We start from the raw sequence: 24,000 nt of genomic DNA, 5'->3' as shown, positions 1-24,000 counted from the left end.
GCCCTATGTTCTCTTGAGTTTAGAATAAACATACAAAAATCTCGTGTGGCTTGAAGGGGTAAAGGAAAGAATGGTGTTGGTGTGTCATGAACCTGGGGGCCTGGCCTCAAAATAAGGGGTGACTGATTCAAGACTGAAATGAGAAGAAATTTCTTCGTCCAGAGGATGGTTAATCTTTGGAATTTTCTATCTCAGTGGTTCAGCTGCTGAGTTTATTCAAGTCAGAGATCAATAGATTTTTGGAAGTTAAGGAAAACAAAGGTTATGGGGTTTGTGCAGGTAAGTGGTATTGACTGGTAGAGCAGGCACAAAGGGCTAAATGTCCCACTTTTATTTCTTATGTACTTAAATACTGCTCCATCATGCCGACACTCAGTCAGAGATGTGCAACCACCACACACACACACACCCAAATTGAAATATTCCATCCAAACTATCTGTACTCACCTCATTATTAGAAGTTAACCTGCAGATACAGCAACATTCCATCCCTGCACCACCTCTTATGGAGGTCAAGCCTTCAAAGGGATTATGAATTAAAATCTATTCAATGTTTTTTATCATCATAGGTACATGGATAGGAAGGCTTTAGAGGGATATGGGCCAAATGCAGGCATATGGGACAACCTTAGGAAGACACCTTGGTAGGCATGGATAAGTTGGGCCAAAGGCCTGTTTCCATGCTGTATAACTCTATGACTCTATCACCATTTAGGCAAAGAGAAGGGATAGGATGGAGGCCACCCTAAAAGAGAGGAAGCCTCTTGCAAATGTTCCGTCTAAAATTCCTGATGAAAAAGACCACCTAATGGGCACAGGGCAACTGAACCACAAACCATGACAAGGGCAAGTGCAATCTGATACTCTCATTACCACCTCTGCCATGGCATCACCAAAGAGAGTTTTTCCCCCGCAGCCCACATATCCATTATTCCTTGGAGGACTTGGAGAAGGATCATGAACTAAATGCTGTCAGGACAAAGCTGATGTAGATCCACAGCCACAAAGGAGGTACTGTGATTTAGTGCTGGGACATCTAAACCCATGTATTATGTAGTACAACAAGAAAAGCACCAGAAATTGAAGGTGCATGATCCAAATGTTACAATTTTAGATTTTACTTTCATTTGATTTTTGTTGTTGTAAGGAAATCTGAACACAAAGTACTGCTGCAATGCATCCCCATTTACAGCATATCCTATCCTTTGTTGTGCAGAGATAAGTGACACTAAAGATGTGGCAGCTGCTGCCACTGCTGCAGACCCTTCCATGCATCGGTTAGAAGGGTTGTGCATGCAACTTCACCAGTTGTGACATTACATAAAGCACCCAATAAATGCATATGTCAGCAGCTAAAGGATAGAGAAGACATAACCTGTTAGTTTACAAGGTGTTTGAGCAACCTTGTGTAACTTCTGAAGGTGCTATGTCAGATCTCATGATGTCAGCAGAGCATCCCTTAAAGATCAAGGCAACAGTGTTGTGGTCCTAGCTGTGCTGAGATATTCCATGATGATTGCAAGTTATACCTTTGAGCTCTAATTTATGTTGGGTAAAGGAAAAAATGGGCACTGAAAGGTTGCAAGGCCATTAGATGCCCATTTGACACTACAAAAACATTATACACTCTATTATAAATAATATATGGATGTCCCTGGTCTAATTTCATGTCAAACGTGATTCTAGCAGCAAACGATTTTTAGTGCAATTTGCACTGGATAACTTTTTATCTGGTTGTGTGTTCATTGATCAAATTACGAGGCTATATTGTTTTAAAAGTTTGTCAGACCAATTGCCTTGTTCAGGGCTCCAGTTAATTGGGTTGAGGGAAGAGGACGTAGCTATCCCCCACACAACCGCATCTTTCCTTTCTCTCCAACGTGCAAGTATATGCCAGAGTTTAGCAAAGTCAGGAAGGTCATGGAATAGCAGGTGGTGGAGATGTGCACAAAGTGCGACTTGAACCCAACTGGCTTAGACAAATAAGGAGCCCTCCTACCGGCTGCAAATTCCAGCAGGGTCAGTGATGAAGGCTACAATGAGGTACATAGAAGATACTCGCATTCTGATCATAAATCTCAGAATTTTGCTGCTATTATTTTTATCATGTCAAACTTGTCATCTTTTTACATGTGCATAGATAGTAAATAGAAAATGAGCAACTTAATACTGGCATAAATGTAATCATAGAACAATAATAGTAGTAATTCTTGGTTCTTGCCACCTGATGGCTGAACATTGAATTTGTCAGCTTCCCTTTATCTTGTTTGCCAGGATTCGTGCAGCTGACAGCCAGTGTCCCCTCTACTGACAGTGCCAGCTGTCCAGTAATATTCCTTGTTGACAGGTGCAAAAGTCACATCAGTAACTTCCTTAAGAAATAAAAATGTTAATGGAAAATTGCTAATAATTTGTAGTTTTATTTATGAAAGAGAAATTAAAGAGTTTAAAATTAATCTATCAAATAACTTTTACAAATGTATGTAAATCACGATATTAGCTGTTAACATACTTCCTCTAAATGCAGACCAAATATATACAATTTAGTTCTTGTGCGTCACTTGTAATGATAGAATCTGTATTAGATCAATAAATAAAACCACCTTAACTTCAAAAAGCAGTTGCAGAGTCACAATTCCTTATTCTGCTACTTAGTTTAAGTTTCCAAATAACAGAGCACTCGCTTTTTATTTTTCTTTGTCGGCAGATGGGGTGGCTTTTACCAATGAAATACAATTATGGACCACGTCGTTGCGAAAACTATCCTCATACATCTCCCAATAAACAAAAATTGCAGCAGTCAATAAGACTGAGACAACTTGACTGAAGCCTGTAAATTTCCAGTAAATGCCTTCCAGACATAAGCTCAGAATTGTTGTACCATCTCCCAACTGGCAGGATTACATTTCTCAGACACTCCTAAAGCACACAGATACCATTTTCACAGGTTTTCGTAAGAGCTTGGACTCTGTCACCCAGGAATTCATTCAGGGCCATGGGGGAAGGCCAGCTCCAGCATCAAGTGATCTGAAAGCATGCAAGTTGGCTTTGTGTTCTGCCAGAGCTCAGCATTTTATAAGCTAACACGTGGCTACATCATTAACCATCAGCAATTTTACTTATCCAAGATATCCACACCTGTCAGCAAATTTGCACCTGTTGTCTGGTGAAGATGACTCGACAACAGCCAATCAGAGCTGACCATACAGCTACATAGCCATAGATGGCTCTCTGTCTGTGATGTCTCCAATAACATTCACTGTTAACCGCCAAAGAACCTGGTCTCTAGCTTCGTCATTTAAACATTGTCAAAACCACATTTCCCTAGCCTAGAAAATATGTTGTGATCCCTTGCTTCACTTCTGGTAACATGCTAAATTTTTCTGCTTTTTTCTTTCCTACTGATCAAGCTTAAACACGGCAATGACAATGCAGTTCTCAAAATACAAAATCTTCACCATAAAGCATTCTAAACATATTTTTCCATTCTTTTTCTAAATTAAATTAGAGATTGGAATTAGTGGAATTCATGAAATTATATAGTATTTTCTATTTATAATAGGAACACAAGATTCAATTATTTAACTTATGAACAGAAATAGCACACTCTCAGAGGCCCAACATCATCAATTGAGTTTGCATGTAATCTGCCTTCTGGAAAGAACCTGCATTAAGACCGGGCTATTTAAAAACAAGACACGTATTTGTTTTACACCATATCATATTATTTAGAAATATCCCAAAGCACTTCATATACAATGAACTATTTTGAAGTGTAGTTACTTAAAAAGTCAGTACAGTAGCCATTTTGCACATATCAAGATTCCACAGCGGCAATGAAAGCAGCTGTTCTATTTTTGGTGTTTAAGAAGGAAATACTGGCAGAACACTTAGAGAATTTTGCTCTTCAAACAATATGATAGAATTATTAATATCAATCTGAAGCACCAAAGCAGGTCAATAGAGATAGCTTGAAATATGCTACATATTCCTATTACTTGATATTGCTCTTTGCCTGGCCTTGTAATCCAAATATTCTTTTAAGTAAAATAAACAACTTTGGTCAGGGATAAAAATAAATTTATCTAAAGGATACAAATATTTGGACTGATATCCTGACATCAAAATTGATATCATTTCCACAATCATCTGATAACATGTAAAGGCAAATCATATTAAAATTAAGGAGCCCTGCTGGGATATAAATTGTACTGAATTAAAACAATGTAGGTCATCACACTGTACAGTTACATATTTTGCTTAAAGGAAACTATGCTTTATTTAAAACCAGAAATAATATTCTCCATCCTAATGCAAATATAAATTTGTAATAAAAAGCAATTCAGTGCCTTAAAGATCAGTTTCATTGCCTTTCATTCTGTATCCAGGTCAGCTGAATGACAGAAATTAGTACATCTAGCATGCTTCTCAGTATATAAAATGCAAAAAGTGAAACAAAATGATTCAATACCTAAAAACAAAAGGAGTGCAAGATATTCAGCTGATAAAAAAAATACTATAAACCCGAAATGATAACAGAAAACATTGAAAATAATCAGCATAACAGAGTGACCGTTCACTCAGGTTATTGGAGTGTTTCCCCACATATGCTGCTTGGTCTGCCGACCATTACCAGAATAATCTGATTTTATTCAGTTAAAAGCCTCGAGATAAAAGTAAAATAGTGGTTTATCCCTTGTAACTTGGTGAAACAATACTGAATTCTTAAGTTCAGTCCATAAGTTAGCAAGTTTCAGCCAACTGACTTTGAAACCTTGGGAAAATCCATGGCAAAATTTCTTCATGCCACCACTTGATTTTTTTTAAACCAGAAGTTATTGGGCCAGAACATGCTGCTGCTAGCAGAAAGCCAGGGATACATGGAAAAAGTTTGTACTTTCTAACAATCATCTGGTGTCAACTCACAAGTCAGTAAAGTTCCGATCCTGAATGGGAAACCCTGCACGGCGGCAGGGTCTTGCACAACATAATGGCACCACACATGCAGGTAAATTGGTTTATTATTGTCACTTGTACCGAGGTACAGTGAAAAACTTGTCTTGCATACGTTCATACAGATCAATTCTTTTGAACAGTGCGTCAAGGTAGTACAAGGTAAAACAATAACAGAGTGCAGAGTTACAGTTACAGTAAAGTGTTACAGTTACAGAGAAAGTGCAGTGCAGATAGATAATAAGGTGCAAGGTCACAACAAGGTAGATTGAGAGGTCAAGTGTCCATCTTATCGTATTAGGGGATCATTCAATAGTCTTATAACAGCGTGATAGAAGCTGTCTTTGAGCCTGGTGGTATGTGCTTTCAGGCTTTTGTATCTTTTGCCCGATGGGAGGGGGGAGAAGAGAGAATGTCCGGGGTGGGTCGGTTCTTTGATTATGCTGGCTGCTTTAGTGAAACAGCAAACCTTTGCTATGAAACAGTAAAATACAACATTGATAGTCAACAAGGCCAAATCCCAAGGCTCTGTCAATTATCAAAGCTATCATGGACTTGAATGCTTCCAAACCTTCCAGTCATTAAAAATAGTAATGTAAATAATAATTGAAATGCAAGTTAACTTATCCTCAGCCATCTCTTGCACAGCCATTCCTTTCTATTCAAATAGATGGCATGTTATTCCTGGACCATGTAACCTGGCATAGGTTTAGTGGCAGATTCGCCAGAGTAATTGCTGGGGAATTCAGGAAGGACTGCTCCATTGCTAGACTGCATATAGAGTCTATTATCGGAGTATAACCAGGAAGCCACTGGTGGATGCTAGCCAGCAAGTTCAGGACTTATGAGTTTGTCCATTAATCCTGAATTTGGTGACACTTATGGTGGAGGGAGGTAGTGTTAAGTGCTATCAATTCAGCATAGATCCACTGTCATTCCCCAAGGTTTTGTTTAATAACTAATTTGGTCCAGAATCTCATTGGATTTCCAATTCCCAAATCAAGTGGCACTGAATTCAGTAACATTACTATAGTTTCTTCTTCTGTGGCTTTATCAATAACCTGCAACAAGACTTTTACAAACCATACATGCATTATGCAGAACACATAGTGGTTCAAATGTAAAACCAGAGTTTAAATAAAAGACTGTGCAGCAATATTTTGTGGGAATGAATAAACAAAGCATTAATGACTATATAATGCCTTTTAATATCTTTATGTGAACCAAAAAACTGTGTACTACAGTGTGATACCAGGTACAGTGTGCAAACAGAACACAAACCTTACTTGGACTTCTACACAAGCTTGTAAAGTGGTATTAAGGAAAGGGATAAAAATACAATTTTTTTGACATACCAGTGCCCAATCCAAGTGATAGCTAATCAGCAGCTCACCCTTTACCAATGTTCATCTTGAATAATAGAAACATAGAAAAACTACAGCACAATTCAGGCCCTTCGGCCCACAAAGCTGTGCCGAACATGTCCCTACCCTAGAAATTACTAGGCTTACCCATAGCCCTCTATTTTACTCAGCTCCATATACCTATCTAACAGTCTCTTGAAAGACCCTATCGTATCCGCCTCCACCACCGTATCCGGCAGCCCATGATCTCCCTTTCTACCCTGTGAGGAAGTACTTGGTGTGTGCTGGGCAATTCAGTCATAATGACACAGCTAAGACAAATCTTTTCCATGAGGGGAAATTGCAGGTGCAAGGCTACATCACATCATTCAACAGCATTGTGCACTGGTACACCTACATACACCACCAAAAATACCCAAAATATCCAAAAACTAAAATACCCAAACACAGAAAAGGGGATTTTCTTTGCCGATTATGACTTTTATTTATTGTAAAATCAATCTGCTCACCGAGAATTATACTACCCGTCTTTTTTTAGAAAATTGTTTCATACTGTTTATTCAAAAGTTATTTCACACACAAGCATACATCGTTAATTAGCAATAATTGAAATAAATTTACATTATTGTTCAGGATAGCTGCTTCATGCTACTTGGGGGAAGAAAAACACCCTCTAGTTTATGAAAATGGGGCCAACCACGTGGATGGGTAAAGTTATAAAGAAATGAAATTCATACCCCACCCCCACACGTGCAAGTTTATACACTAGGCTTCACAGTGGTGTCGCTGATAGAGCCGCTGCCTCACAGCGCCAGATACCCGGATTCAATCCTGACATTGGGTGCTGTCTGTCTGGCATGTGCATGTTCTCCATGTAACCACGTGGGTTTCCTCTGGGTGCTCCGGTTTCCTCCTGCATCCCAAAGATGTGTGGGTTGATAGGTTAATTGGCCACTGTAAATTGCTCCTAGTGTGTGCACGAGGGGGAGAATGAGATTTTGAAGGATCAGCTTAAATGGGTGCTCAGTGGTTGGCATGGACTCAGTGGGCTGAAGGGCCTGTTTCTATCCTATATAATTCTATGTTGATCATATCATTAAAGCAAAATTTGTAGAACTTCATTTTAGAAGTGGATTTTTATTGAAGAAATTCAGCAAATTGTTTCTCATTCATTTTAACTACATGATTTAATGTCACATCACCACGAACATAATGTCACATCAACAAAAAACATAAAGCTCTGTCTACTTTTCTGCTCTATAAAGACCTTTTTTAGAATATTCAAAATCAGTGATCATTATCTCAGTTATACTAATCATTCAATACAGTTTGAAGCCATTTACATCCACTTATGTCAAAGTATCTTAAGGCATGTCTTAAAATTCCAGATATAGAACATATTATATCTGATGGAAGACTTACTGAAATCCCCAAGCATAACAAATGAAGAGATAAATCATAGCCTATAGAATTACAGAAAACAAGGCATCATATTTCAAATTATTTTCTGTGGCCCACTGGAACAATTATTTGAGTTACTCTGTGTTCACGGAGTATGAAGTAGTCCTTTTCTTCCAGTTTTCTGGCTGTTTCCATGAGAGAGTCTCTTTATATGTAAACATGGCATCAGCCTAACTCACAACTTTCTACCAACAGAACTGACTAAAGTGGATGGTGCTCTGAACTTATCAGTCAAGGATATCTTGCTAGATGCGAACATAGTATTCAGACATCGGAAATCATCTGATAAGAAGGCAACAATGCATTTACTGATCCAGATTCACTCATGGTGACTGTATGCTGACATGAAACAACTATACAGATACCATCAAGCACTAGGACAGTTACAGTAAGCATGTTTACATTACAGATCAGGAAATTTGCTCGGTGGGTTATTTGTATCCCATACTGAAAACGTCTATGACGACATTAGTCAGGGGTTAAATGCAAATCATGGGTAAATTTTCCCTTGAGGTGCTCAATTTTTGTTTTATCAGGACTCAAAGGATCTCAAAGTAGAACATGACCATACTGCAGAGTATTTTAGCCCCATGAGGTAATCTGCACGTTGACTTTCCCTCCCTGCCAAATGAACAGTTACAAAGAAGAAAACAATTACATGTCTCTCTATGTGCATTGTGCCGATTTCAGGGAAAAGAAAGTATAGTTCTTTCACAAATTTATGCACTTTTCCCTGCATTTTCTACAATAAGGTTAACTAATCTAATAGCCCACATTATTCTAGTATACCATCACACTTCTCTAACTTTATCCAAACACAGCAATGCTCATGTAATTGTATCTGATTAAAAACTGGATAAAGTACTGTAAAATTTTGCCTTTTCAAAAGAAAAAATGAAAAAAGAACAACGTAAAAAAAAAACTTTTTTGATGTGTTGGCATAAACATGGGGAATTTTGCTCCTTCTCATTCTTCTTCTCTGAGCACTGAACAATAGTGTTACATTTTTCCCACATGGCTCCACTTATCAGCCTAATGCCCTGTGCCAAACTAAGCGCAGGCATGTTGTTCTACATATCCACATCATCTGTAACTTTCAGCTCAAGATATGTAATCGTACATATTGCTTGCATGTTTGGCCCGAAATGTGCATCTGGCTCATTTGATCCCACTTGAAGCCAAGCCTGCCCTTTCATGGCAAATATTTCAAGCAAGCATTCTGTTAAAGAGCATCCAGATTAGCAGTCTACAACCTGCTAACCCTTTAAATGGTAACATTACATCATTCTATTCTGCTGACCACAAACAACCCTTTATAGTACAGGTGTTAATGGTGCATACTGCAAAAGTTTCAGATCATTTTTCTGAAACTGCTGTTGTACTACACAGATTACCTTAGACTCATTTTCAAAAACCTATTGTATCAGAAACAAAAGAAATATTAGAACCAGATGAGAGAAAAGAAAAAAAAAATCTTAACACTCCTAAGCCATAGAACAACTCAAACATATGTGCAATACAGTAACAGTTAAGAATTGGCTTCTGTGATATTGGTTTCAAGCTTGTAGGTTATAGTAGTCATAGAGTAATACAGAATGGAAACAGGCTCTTCGTGCCAACTCATCCATGCCGACCAATGTGCCCACCTAAGATAGAGAAACAAAGGACTGTAGATGCTGGAATCTAGATGAAAAACACGATGCTGCTGGAGGAACTCAGCAGGCCAGGCAGCATTCATGGAGAAAAGCAGGCGGTCAACGTTTTGGGTCAGAACCTTTCTTCAGGACTGAAGACAGGAAAAGGGGAAGCCCGATATATAGGAGGGAAAAGCAGAGCAGTGATAGGTGGACAAAAGAGGGGAGGTGGGGTGGGAAGAAGGTGGAGATAGGTAGATGCAGGTAAGAGGTAGTGATAGGCAGGTGTGGGGGAGGAGGGGAGAGCAGATCCACTAGGGGATGGGTCAAAGGTGAAGAAAAAAGGGGGGATAGAAAAAAAGAGAGATAGGCTAGAAAAGGGAAGAAAAGAAGAGGCATGGTTGGGGGTGGGGGGGTTGTGGGGATTACTTAAAGTGGGAGAATTCAATGTTCATGCTGTTAGGCTGCAAAGTTCCAAGACGCCCACCTAAGCTAGTCCCATTTGCCCGCGTTTGGCCCATATCCCTCTAAACCTTTCCTATCCACGTACTTATTCAAATATATTTTAAATGTCATTATTGTACCTGCCTCAACTACTTTCTCTGGCAGCTCGTTCCATGTACGCACCCCCTTTATGTGAAGTTGCCCCTCAGGTCCCTTTTAAATCTTTCCCCTCTCACCTTAAACCTATGCCCTTTAGTTTTTAGTTCCCTTTCCCTGGGAAAAAGACTGTGTGCTTTATCCCGATCTATGCACCTCATGATTTTATACACCTCTATAAGGTCACCCCTTAGTTTCCTACATTCCAAGGAATAAAGTCCTAGCCCGCCCAACCTTTTCCTATAATTTAGGCCCTCGAGTCCTGGCAACATTCTCGTAAATCTTCTCTGCACGCTTTCCAACTTAATAGAGGGTGACCAAAACTGTATACAATAGTCCAAGTGCAGCCTCACGAACGTCTCATACAACTGCAACATACTGTCCCAATTCTTATACTCAGTGCCCTGACTGATGAAGGCCAGCATGCCAAATGCCTTCTTCACCAGTCTGTCTACCTTACAGGCTGGTGAAGAAGGCACACTATGCACCTGTACTCCTAGGTCCCTCTGTTCTACAACGCTCCCCAGGACCCAACCATTCACTGTACAAGTCCTACCCTGGTTTGACTTCCTAAAATGCAACACCTCACACTTATCTGGATTGAAAGCCATTTGCCAATCCTCAGTCCACTTACCGAGCTGATCAAGATCCCCCTGTAATTTTTGTTAACTTTCTAAATTTTTACAATACCATTCTGTTTTAGTATCATCCACAAACTTACTAACCATGCCTTGTACAGTCTCACCCAAATTGTTTATATAAATAAAGAATATCACTGATCCCTGTGGCACACCACCAGTCACAGGCCTCCAGTCTGAGAAACAACCATTCACCATAACCCTCTGCTTCCTTCCATCTCTTCCTATTCCATTTTTAATTCACTGTGTTGAAGAACATAGCAGCAGTCAAATGTGGTTTCCCTTCTGATGCAAATCTTCCACATGGGATCCACCCATTACTTATAACCATGATACAAGCTAATTGAAAAATATAGGACCTACCATCGCCCTAAAATAACATAAATTATAAAGGGTATAGGGCCTGACCTGTTGTTTCCAGCATTTTCCATTTTTATTTCGGATTTCCAGAATCTGCAGTTTTTTTTTGATTTTCAGCTATTTTAGCATAGACTAAAGATTGAACTTATAGATATGCACATCCAATGTTCAGTATTGCTACTTAGTGAACTACCGGGTAAGCTGTAAACCACTTAACAGATAGCTTTGCAGAACAGATATTTATCTATCACCTGGGAGCCAATGGTTCATAAAATCCTCAGGGTAAGGAGGAGATGGGGAAGGGGGGGAAGGTATCTGTAAAGGATAAGTGGTTTTTCTCCAAAGGATTACCATCTTTGTGCGAAAGCCACAGAGAAGTTCCCAGCTTTTGTTTCTCCAGTTTTCCTTGAATAGTCAATGACATTTATGAAACTATCTACTACCTTCTGCGAATAGACATTTTTTTATATATGTACTCGATGACTATTGGTGCTGACAATAACTGTGAAGAAGATTGTTCAAAAGAACGGACTGTAAACACAAGCAAAAATCCAGCCGATGTTTCCTCCACCACTATCCCTCACCTTCCTAGACATTTCCTGCTGTAGATATTTTGATTACACTGCCTGTTTGAAGAGAGGTATTAACATGTGCAAGGAGTAAAGTGAAAATGATGAGCATGGGCAGAAAGATGAAACAAAAGAGGAAAGAACAAATAACATCCCCCTTATTCTAAAGATCATCAGCTGCAAAACAGAAACTTTGCAATACAAACAAATTTACAGTAAAATATCAAAATTGCCTCACAGAAACCAACAACTCATTTTTTTGCAGATATGAAATATATCACATGCAGGTCTCATGACAAAAGGAAACAATATTGGAATGCATTCCTCAATAGTTACAAATACACCATGCTGGCACAATAAAATCTAGTGTGTGGGATAAAGAAATTGCTTGAGGTCTATTCCATTACAAAGAGCAGCAGGGGGCAAAAGCAAGAGGAACAAATACTTTAAGATGGCTTTGGAAAGAGACTAGTGGAGCACAGGCACACAGACAGAAGGGCAGCTGTTCTCTCCATGATGTTTCACATCAGTTATTGGCTCTGTCACTTAAATCCTATCATAAATGTTCTACGGGAAGGATCTGCAACAAAAGACAAGCATATTTACACATTTGTCCCTCAAAATTACAATGTCACTTACACACCCAACTGCACAATCTGCAGGTATAATTGATTATTCACATATTGATACATAGATAAATAAATGTTCAGCTGTACACACGTTTCGTAATCCATTCCATATTTAACCTAAAATGTTTAGAGGTTTATAGTAATTTTTTGGCTGTAATCCACCTCCTACAAATTTATAAACATAGAAGACATAGAAAAACTACAGCACAATTCAGGCCCTTCAGCCCACAACGCTGTTCCAAACATGTCCCTACCCTCGAAATTACTAGGCTTACCCATAGCCCTCTATTTTTCTCAGCTCCATGTATCTATCCAACAGTCTTTTAAAAGACCCTATCATATCCGCCTCCACCACCGTTGCCGGCAACCCATACCATGCACTCACCAGTCTCTGAGTAAAAAACTTACCCTTGACATCTCCTCTATACCTACTCCCCAGCACCTTAAACCTATGTCCTCTTGTGGCCACCATTTCAGCCCTGGGGAAAAGCCTCTGACTATCTACCCGATCAATTCCTCTCATCATCTTATATACCTCTATCAGGTCCCCCCTCATCCTCCATTGCTCCAAGGAGAAAAGGCCGAGTTCCCTCAACCTGCTTTCATAAGGCGTGCTCCGCATATTCCTCTTCTAACACTGTCCACTGTTTACTTGGTTATTTAGCAGCAGGGCTGAATTATGAATTCAGCTTGCTTTTTCTAAATATGTATTTCTATATTCCTGATGCATTTAACAGAAATGTTCTGCACTACTTATACCTTTACTCAAAATAAAGCAGAAGATGCTGGAAATGCTCAGCAGTCTAGGCAGCACCTGTGGACAGAGAAAGAGAGGGTGACCATTTTAGGTCACTAACCTTTTATAGTCACTGACCTGAAACATTAACTGTTTTGTTCTCCACAGTTGCTGTCTGACCAGTTGAGTATTTCTAGCATTTTCTGTTTTTGCCTTAAGAATTTCCAGCATATGCAGTATTTTTTTGTTTTTTTATCCAGTTTTGACTGCCAACTTTCTAAGACTTTGCTCATTTTCTTCCAGCAGGGGGAAGTACATGACATAGAGAGAGGTTATTCATAACAGGTACCACTATCACTAATAACCATACAGACAACCCCCACATTACGAGGGTGGGGGGTGGGTGAGGTTTGTATCCGAGGAAATGGTCCATATCACAATTATCTGTAACTCAATGCTGCGTCATCTGCACACATGTAAAGAAACACAAGTTGAAGAAAAAGGTGTTGATTTATTTACTTTTTATCCCCCCACGCAAGTTCTGTGAGAATTAATTTTAATCTGCGTCTCAAATTTCTGGGTAATGACTTGTGAATTCTGTAAGGGCAAATTTCTAAAACACGAATGGCCATAACACAAGGGTCACTGGTACAGTTTGGGTTAAACATCTGTTTTTCCTCACAATTCCTTTTCTGTCTGTTCTGTATTTCTTTGAAAAGAATTAAGATTACCAAGAGGAAAAGTTGTAAATTTACTGAAAACAATTCTTATTCAAACTATGGAACTTAAAAATACAGCGGTCCAAACTTGCCCCTAGACATTTGCGCTAAACTCATGATATAACAATAGATTTGCTTTGTTGTCTGCCTCTGAAATTGAAATCTTTGGAAATAAAGTGCAGTGGTACCAGATCACACATTTAGCACAAGTGACAAGGATGAATTTCTATTGCATTGTTAAGAAGTCATGGTATGCAATTACATTTAATTAACCCCTCCCTATCAAGTTACTTTCTATTCTATTTTGATATGAGTCATAAGATTCATTTTAATTTGATATCACAATAAATATTAGCAGCCTGGACAAAAAGAAAAAAAATGTATGATATAAAAACACCACCATAATGGCTGGATATTTCTTTTGTATTATAAGTGAACAGTTAATTTCCTTCTGATAAATAGACTCCTTGACATGAATAGTAAAAATGTAAGACATCCATTTGTTCAGTACCTCTCTCTATGTAAAAAATATTAAGGTATCGTCGTGAGAAAAAATGTACATTATGTGATTTCATCAGCCCTGAAATTATTCTCACAAAAGGAAAAGCCAAGTGCTAAAATAATTCCTGGTGTATAAAAGCCCACATCTTCAAGTGCCTTACACTTGTTAGATGATAAAGGCTTCTCTGTAATACCTTGCTTTTCAAAAATTAATGAATAAATAAGAAAAAACAGGCTAGTTATATCAATAACAGAAGCAAGAAAGAACTGGGAATAAGCAAATGAACAATGTTTTCATTGCTTAAAATACCAAGAGCAATGCTATTGCGTCAGTGGCAGCGTGAGGGTGAAGTACGAATTTACAAAGCAATGATGTTGCATTCTCAATTATCTCTATCTGTTCCAAGGCCTAATCATTAATGATAAGCTTGATTAAAGCATATTTTATAGTATTTGTTTTGCAGGAATTGTGGTTTATGCCTATGTATGTACTGTGCGGCACAATGGAAAACAGCTATTCAAATGCACAGAGTACAATTTTTTATTTGACTTTGTTAAGCTGAACATAAATCTCGTGTGCAAGAACTATACAGTATTTGTTTTATCTATTGCCCTTTCTGAAGCTAAAATCTGTCTTTCACTGCAGCTCTGTTAAATGAAAGAAAGAAAAAAATCGTATCCTTGGGCTAGAAGACTTGTTGGCACCCAGAAGTCTGAAGAGTGGTGTTGGAGACTGTGGTTTATTTCAAGGACACTTTATCATTGCCTATGTTCTCAGAGGAATCATTGAATGAATAGAGTAGGATCAGAGAAACTGCTAGTCCACGCCCATTCCTTTCCATTCTCCTTGGCAAGGCACAGAGCTCACTATTTTTAGCTGCACCAGATCCTATTTTTAGGATACTACCGGTTATGAGGCATTTCTGCACTAAAGAATAAAAACACAAAAGGGGAGAACTCCCATTCTCATAATTTGAAACAAGCCTACGATCTTTTAACTTCAGGCACTTCATCTGTTTCCAATCTTAGAAAAATAAAGACCATTCAGAGTTCAGTGATTTAAAAATAAACTTGCCCTCTGGCAGGCTGGCCAAAAATACTGAAAACGACAAGCTTTTACTGTGTGAAATTGCAACTAGAAAACAAAGAGCTGACTCTACTTCGGAAATGCAGAAAACACCAGGATGCAAGATATAATTATGAGCTTTTTAGAATGTTCTTACACACTTGGTTTCTGATGTGGGAAGATTTTTTTTCATTATAACTTTCATTTGTGTTAACATTTTTGTAGTGTATACTTGAGGGATGCCTACCTTGTGCCTATCTAAATGCAGAAAAATATGATGCCACTGTTTAATTACAAAGTTTCTTCGAACTGTGAAGTTCAACTGTGCAAGGTCTTAAACTCTAATCCCTAGCATTGAAAAATAAAACAAAAGATGAAAGACTACTGCTAAAAACAAATCGCCCAAAGCTCTTAGAGCAGTAACCATGATGTACCTAACTAATGACTTGGGATCAACCTCCTTAGTTGCACAAAAGCTGATTCAGTACATAATCTTCTTTAATTCATTACCATTTAAAATACAGCAAACAATATCATCTTTGAACATGATGAATGTATGCAGCACCAACATTTACAAAGATATCTGTATTGCGAATAGTCTACTCTATAAGGATCCTTTGCAATTCTCTGTCTAAAGCAGAATTATCACTTGCACCTTGTTCATCCTCAATGCTTTCTGTTTCTCATGTTTGCTTTGCCTTTTCCAGCCCTCCTCTTCTCTGGAACCTAAAACATGTTTGATTTCTACATTTTCCTAGTTCTGATAACAGGACATCAACCAAAAAGGTTAACTGTTTCTCTCCCTCTTTGCTGCATGACCTGCTGAGCATTTTGAGCATTATCAGCTTTTCCTTCCAAAATCTGCAAAGTTTGCTTTACTGTCATTTATAGTCTACAATACTGAGATCACATATATTGTAGATCTTATAAAATGATGAACTTACGATAAAATATCATGTGATTTATGTATTTTACTCTAAGTGACCAACATTTAGCTACCATGCACTAGATGGCTCCAGCACTCTGCTAAAAGTGGTATTTTATAGCATATCAATACTGTTCAAAAAGTTCAAAAGTTTTAGTTTAAATTATTTTGTTTTCAATATTTGCAGGTCTAGCCCAACTGTTTACTAATACAAATACTGTACAAATAAATGTAATTCATTTGTCTGTTAATACAATGACTGTTAATAGATAGCATTAGCCAGATTTGACAATTTACGTATTTTCACATTTACCATCTCCATTCTCATATTGATTAATATACAGATATGTTACAGAAATTTTAACACAGAAAGAATCAGTTTGGCTCTTTGTGCTTTTGCTTTGTTAATCTCTTAATAGAATTATTTAATCTGACTTCCCTGCTCTTTTCCTTATAGTTTTAAATTTTTCACTTTTTAAAATATTATCCAATTTCCTTTTATATACTACTGTGATCACTGCTTCAAAAAAAAACTTGTTAGTAAAGCATTCCATATTCATGTAACAAATTACAGAACCACAGAAATCTCCACAGTAAAGGAGGCCATTTGATTTATTACGTGAATAATAGTATTGGCTCCACAATGAAGCCTTTGAACACAATTTCAAATCTTTGCTTTGTCCTCAACCTCTAATACATAATATGTTTTCTCCAACACTTACGGTGAGATTAGCTCAGCTAAACATCCATTTGCTGTAATAGTCCATATTCTAGTAAGTGTCTGCATGAATGAACTTCTCCCACTAACCCTTTATATGTCTTTATTATCAGTACCACATTTATTATTTACTGCTGAACTATTCACAATCATTTTCACTATCATTCACTCAAAGCACTTCAATACATTGAACAATTGTATTAAATCTCCCTTAACTTTCTGCTCTGGAGAATAACATTTTCATTTACAAGGTTCACATTACAAGGCAATTCCTGCTATCATCCAAATCATTCCAGAGTTTACTTTTCACTTAGGTTCAATACAGGTAACTGAAATTCCACACAATAGTTCAACTGTGGTCAAACCAGTATGTAGTTCAGATTCATCGTCACCTTCTTGAAACACATGCATGAAACTTCCTGAATCTAATCTGCCACATTTATTTTTAAGAATATTGAAAACTTGATTCTAAAATTTTAATTACTTCTCCAGTCTATGAAAATTTAGTTAAAACATGACAGGGGTAAAATTTCCTTTTTTTAATATTCTTTTTTTTAACTGTTTATAACTGCCCAACATTTCACATTTGACATTCATTTTCTTTATACAGCAGTCCATCTTCTAATACATTTTAAAAAGTGAGCAATTCCAATATGAGAATAGCTGCTTTGAAGGATTTGCAAGTACTTGAATTTTTGAAAGACAAAGACATATTCAAGCAACTCTGTAATTCTGTATCTTTTATAAGAAACAGAAACTTTCAGGGAAAAGGCCACATTTTTAAAAGGCATTAAGGAGTATATTGCCCCAGCAGCAAATCATTAGCATTTTGACCTTTGAAAATAATTAACAGGGCTTTCTTTCATCTCATTCAGAAATTCTTACCAGGTGATCCAATTGGAGCATGATGCAAGACAAACTGCTGGACAGGCAGCTCTGACAGGGATTATGTGGGCTAAATCAATCAGGATGATGGGATTTTTGTTTTCCTGTGGATTCTAAAATACTGTTCATGTGGCACATCATGTGTGAGCAACCAGTGTCACCACAATGCTCTATAATGCTTGACCTATTGTACTTAAGAAATTTATCCTTATATCCACAAGATCATAGGTTATACTTCTCTAAAATGGAACTTTTTTTTAAAAGGACAATTAGTCTTGCTAAATTCCTCCTTTAAAATGACTTTACTGATCATTTTCAATTCATGGTTGCCGAATATATAAATATAATTAAATATGCAAGCAACAGTTCTACACAAACCAGTGGACTGTATGCAGTACAATGTTCCAATGCCACATAGCTAAATAGCTGGGGGTGCAGTGGGGGAAGGCTAAATTTTGAAAAAAAAGATCATGTTCCTCATAAATGGTGGTTTTTACATTCAGTCATAAATAACAGGAAGTACTGTACATTCTGATCCTAAATAACACCCTAAACCACCAACCCTAAACAAGAGCTTCATTGATGTTAATGCTTTTTTTGTAATCAAAAAGCACATGGGAGTAATGCCATTTTGTCCAATATTCAAAGATTCTAAGGAGACTTTGCAGGCATTTGCGCACACAATTCTGCATAACACATTGAAGTACTGCAAGATACAGGTTTTCAGATGGCATCTAATGGCAAAAGAAAATAGTAATTGCAAGATGTAAATTATTTTAAAATTAGAACATGAAACCACATTACTACTTTTGCTTGTAGATACCACCATTAACTTTTTGGAAAAGTTTTAAACAATCCATGCCAACTGGCAATATAGCAACAATAAACAAGTTTAAAAATTTTCCATACTTTAAAATGAAGCATCTGTCATGGCTAACCGGCAGGACTGACGTTTTGAATGTGGCACGTTATGGTCCTATCTACTAACCTCTTCCTTTTTACAGGTAGTCCATAACCTTTAATTCTGCCTGTTCAGATGATAATTTATTTTAATAACACAGAGTAACTAAGTGTGCTATCAAGGCAAAATCTTACATGCACTGTACCGACATGTTAGCTTACATGAAGATCAAAGTAATATTTTAATAGTCTTAGCACTCAGTGAATTGCGCAGTGGGATGAGATAAGGTAAACTACGTGCACCTCTATTCATGGTGAGCGAGTGGATGGGCAGCACATTCTATGAATGCTTTATCTGCTCCAAGCCTCAAAGACTAGCTTCCGTAAAATGGTGTGGTAAAAATCTACCCAAGTAATACACCTCCACATCCTGACTGTAGGTTTCATTTAAAAATGTGAATTTGTAAGAATGTTAATCATTGTGGAGTTGTTTCATTTCTGTCCATTCACTGACACATTTCTGTAGTTGTACAACTATTATATAGCTTTCTTTGGGCAATATTTCAAAAAGATATTTTCTGCACAAGCCCCAGGGTGACAACTTGGCACATTAGCAAATACGGGAATTTTTGGTTCTGTTATAAGTTGTTCCTTTTTTATTGTTGGAAATAGTAATACTGCAAAATTAGATTTCTAAAGCTATTATTTTCAATTAAAAAGACTGTTTTCAAATTGGACTTTTGTTCAAGAAGTCAAAAGCAACAGCATTGAGAATGGAATAATCTTCAATATTCTTCTTATTGCCCAGTTTTTACAAATAATTTGGAAACATACAAAACTGTGTATACTAACATGTGTGAATACAAAATGTAACTGTGCTTCAGTGCACATAGGCCTGGCAATTGATGTGAAAAATAGTTTTGAGATTGCCTTTCTCCTATTTGTCTTCAAAAGTAATTAATGTCGATTTAGATTCTTAAAAGGTTTAAAAAACAGAATATTTTGAATAACCTCTAATTATTTTAAAGAATTTAATGAAAAATTATAACAATTTGTAAACCATTTGATTTGTTATCAACTCATAATTGGTATGACTAAAGCATCATCTCCAGTCCTCAGTATAAATTGCCTTTAATTCTATCTTTTATTGTCACTGTTTTTGGCTCAACTAAAAGGTTTGGATCCTTAGTTTCACTGAACTCAGTTTCAGATTCTGTCATAAAAATAGCTCACTTCCACAGTTACAATACTTGTCACACCCCTACCTCAGTACTAGCACTGCTGAAACTTTCACATTAGCTCTCATCACCTGAAGACAGCTCGAAGAGCAGGCTCTAGGAACCAAGTAAAAAGCTCCTGCTCCTAATTTGTACATTTGCACCCCAGTGCTCTTCTTCCTGATTATTCTTACTCCATTCTTTACAATATGCTCCAAACTTTGTTGCAAGTGTGCTGCATTAGGTTGTGCATGATAATCATTGTCCTTGTAGGACCCCACTCTTCCATATACCAAATTTAAAATGCTCCTTTTGGAATATTCTAGGGGATCCCAAGTGTTTTTGTTATTGAAATAGGAAACCTGCCAGGTAAATTAAGTTTATCTTGAACAGTCCCTTCTCATACAGCACTAATACCCAGCATCGTCCCGACAACATCGCCAGTCCTGCAATTGCCCAAGTCCGAGGCCTTGACCCCACTACCTCCTGTCTGCTAACTCCGAATTTGCCCAAGCCCTAAGCCCCGATCTCTGGATTTTCTGCCCTACTGATCCCTCTCACCCCCACCATTCAAACTGCTGGTTTAATTTCAACACTTTCCCCTAACCCTGCACCCATCATCACCAATCAAATCAAGGGCCCAGTCTCCTCACCCCTCGCCATAACTATTCAACTGATGGCTCATCCCCATCATCCTCCCCTCCCATCCCACCTCTTGCCATCACCACTTAAACCGTGGGTGAACCCCTCCTTCTCTCACCTACAAGCACCATTCAAACACCAATCTATCCAATTGGTTCCTCCATGCTTGCCCACCCCACCCTACCTCCTCCAAAACCATTAACATCCAAGTGCCAGGCTGCACTAAGTCTCACCCATGCCCCATCCCTGTCCACTATACAGGCCCAATTAACCTTGTGGTCACTGGCTATCCTCAACATGGTCACTGAAAGAATTAGGCAGCACATTTTCAGTGATGCCTATGTGCAAGCCTGCTCAGTTGCACATGGAACATTGCACCTTGAGTGCAATTTAATTTTTCAGCAATGAATCAGTCATCGAAGTGGCCATTGATGTCCCACTGCTACTGCATCCATATAAAGTTTCCTGGCATATCTCTCTGAATGTAGGTTTTTGTGAATTATTTGGTCTTTGTACAAAAATCAAAGCCACCAAAGATCCAGTCTCTGGAATTTCCTTCTAAACTAACCTTTCCTTTTAAAATCTTTCACAGAACCAATATTTGGCCACATTTTTTATTGCGTCCAGTCCTGTCCTAAAGTATATTTTCTTTGTTATTAAAGGCAATTCCAGGGGTGTTTCACGAAAAGAAATAGTGTCAGTGAATGAAAATTGACCCAAGTTAGAAAGTAATGGGCTCAAGCTTCATTCAAATGACAAGCAAGTAATCTAATCTGAACTTCAGTGCAGTGTCATTTGCCAAACTGTATTTGTGCTGGAATATTGTAACAGCCACATTACTTGGATGATGATTAGGCCACTTCTCTGTGCCCAGCAGCCCGCATGCATAAGCAAACATATTGCAGCTATCTGATTTTAAGCGTGGACTTTAACAATCCAATGTATTTATCACATTTATATATTTTATTGTGGCAAGAGTTTCAGATAATATTACATGGCATTTTAATGATTGGTAGGTTCCCCAGAGTACAAACTTTTTCAACCTGTCTAAACATGTCTGAAGAGCTTTTTGGGGTTATGCACCATTGCAGACACACCAATAATTATCAAGCAAAGACATGCTAATTACACAGAGCATCAGTTAATGTAAAGACCCGCTTTCAACACCCACGCACACTGCAGAGCTATTTCCTCCAGGCATGAAACCATGCTGTCTTTGGCTGTGAAGTTGCCTGTTTTATAAGAAAACTGAACTCAGATTGGGTAAACAAATAAATATCTTTTCCTAACAGCCAAAAATAAAGCAAAAGTTGAGTTTTGCTCTTCATTATTGAAACTTCCTTTGTCACCTATGTGAGTAATTTTAGCAAGCACTCTGTTCAGCTTTATTTATTCACAACAATAGTGTCACAGTGCACCTTCTAGCATAAGTAGAGTTGTGGAAACTAAAATAACCCCAAAATTTTGTATTTCATCAAGAGGTTAATCAACATCTGACTGAAGGAAAAAGACAGTGATTCTCTCACAATTTGCCATTGGTCACAATTGCAGCTCCCAATTAGTTATATGGGCTCCCCACACTACCTCATTTCCATTTATACAATTGTTTTTACAGACTGCCACATGAACAGTAATATGGTGCTGATTGGGCTACATGATCCACTCTGTAGATTGAGAACCACAGGAGCAGGGTAACATTACTGGTGGGGCAGTTTCTCAAATCAGCTTTGAAGGGTGTTATCCATATTCTAATTTCTTTCTCTGTCAGAATCTGAATGCAATTCTTAGTTCACAAAAGCCAATATTATGTTTATAATATTAAATCAATATGTTAAGAAGCATTTCAAAAATCAGCAAAATATTTTCCTCATGAGAAACCCGAATCAAAAATAGTAAAGCATTACGTGTTCCCCATAACCTGCAACATCTCATCTAACCTCTGCCTTCAGCTCTCAATAGCTTGAGCGGAGTTTGAAAACACTGAAGATTATTAATATTCCATAATCAAAACAAAGGTATATTAACATTCCACCTTCAGCAAAATAGTAGCTTCCATTTTACCAACATACAAAAAAAGGTTGCATTAGAAGGGGTTGATGTGTGATCTAGGTAGTCTGTAGATGCCAAGAACTGGTGACTTAAGAATTAAACTACAAATCACAAGGAATCAAATCTTCTGTTGATTCCAGTTCAAATGAGCAAACTAGAACAAGTCTAATGAATATTTGAGTCATACTTCAATTTTTGTTCCTTGGTGGGGCATACGTTACAACTACATCTCACATTTGAAAATTAATGCTATTGCTTTATGCACAGTGATATCAAGACATCATAATTTAAATGAATCCCAACTAATCTGATAATGATAATATGAAATAGCAAAAATAACAGTCCACTCTGAGTACATGATGCAATTGAATATAACATATGTGTATTAACTGAGTAAGTTACAAAGTTTATTAAAAGAGTTTTAAATAACAGTGAAGGGCTGCATATTTAATTACTCTGTCTTGTAGGTGAATGGAATAAATGTCTATTGTTCTAATCAATTTGCCAGGTTCAAGAAATACAATTTTGTTGCATCTTGCCACCTTTAGTATCTTAAAAAGGTAAAGAAATACTTGCATTACTCCTTTCACTGCCACAGATCCTCCAAAAGAGCTTTGCAGATGATAAGGTTGTTCTAAAACATAGTCACTCTTGTAATGAAGGACATGGCAGCCAATTTGTGCACAGCGTTCTTCAGATAATTTATTATGTTGATTAAGCAATAAATGAAGACAGCTCCTCTTCCCATTTTTGAACTTGGGATTTTTACATCTATCCAAGAACACAAAAGGGCCGCTTGCGCTATGTCTCATCCAGCAAGTGGCTCCTTCAAGAATGCAGCATTTCCTCAGTACTACATTGATATGTTAGCCTACACTTTTGCAATGAGATTCAGAAGTGGGACTTGAATTTACAACTCTGACCCAGAGCTTCGAGTGACACAACAGAACCACAGCTGACACCGTAATATAATTTTGAATACAAATGATGAGTGTATTTGTCAGATCAAATCCTACCTCAACAATATCTGAATTTGTTCGACTCTCATGCGGTTCATTGTATTCTGTGTATTTCAGCAGTACTTTGTCCATGTCGGTGCTGGCATACTGGAACAGTTTATTTGTGCTGTTAAAGATGATCAGAGCAATCTCACAGTCGCATAGAACACTTAACTCATAAGCCTTCTTCATTAACCCAAACTTCCGCTTTGTAAATGTCACCTGAAAAAAACAAAAAAGCATATTATATAGTCTGACAATACATATGCTGAAGTTGTCATCATTTTCAAAATGTTAACTGGGCTTTTCAGAAAGCTACAACTATTACATACTACTATAACTCAATTTTGGAAAGAACTAGTCAATTAATGGGCAAAAGATTGAACATAATGTTGGATGCATTTGTTTTGAACAAACAGAGTCCTGTCTATAATTT

The 24,000-nt window shown here is 37.6% G+C and overlaps 1 protein-coding gene across 13 annotated transcripts in view; it reads right to left on the bottom strand.

Moving 5' to 3' along the window:
- mef2cb (myocyte enhancer factor 2cb) overlaps nucleotides 1-24,000 on the bottom strand; it is a 191,553-nt gene that overhangs the window by 52,707 nt on the left and 114,846 nt on the right. For all 13 annotated transcript variants that reach the window (XM_052020240.1, XM_052020243.1, XM_052020245.1 and 10 more), the window contains one exon: nucleotides 23,583-23,786. In XM_052020240.1, coding sequence (XP_051876200.1) covers nucleotides 23,583-23,786 — 204 coding nt within the window. The remainder of the gene's footprint in view (nucleotides 1-23,582; nucleotides 23,787-24,000) is intronic.

This window comes from Pristis pectinata, chromosome 7 (assembly GCF_009764475.1).
Source record: "Pristis pectinata isolate sPriPec2 chromosome 7, sPriPec2.1.pri, whole genome shotgun sequence".
Classification (NCBI taxonomy): domain Eukaryota; kingdom Metazoa; phylum Chordata; class Chondrichthyes; order Rhinopristiformes; family Pristidae; genus Pristis; species Pristis pectinata.
The sequence above is the reverse complement of the archived record's forward strand: the minus strand, read 5'-3'. Positions and strand labels throughout refer to the sequence as shown.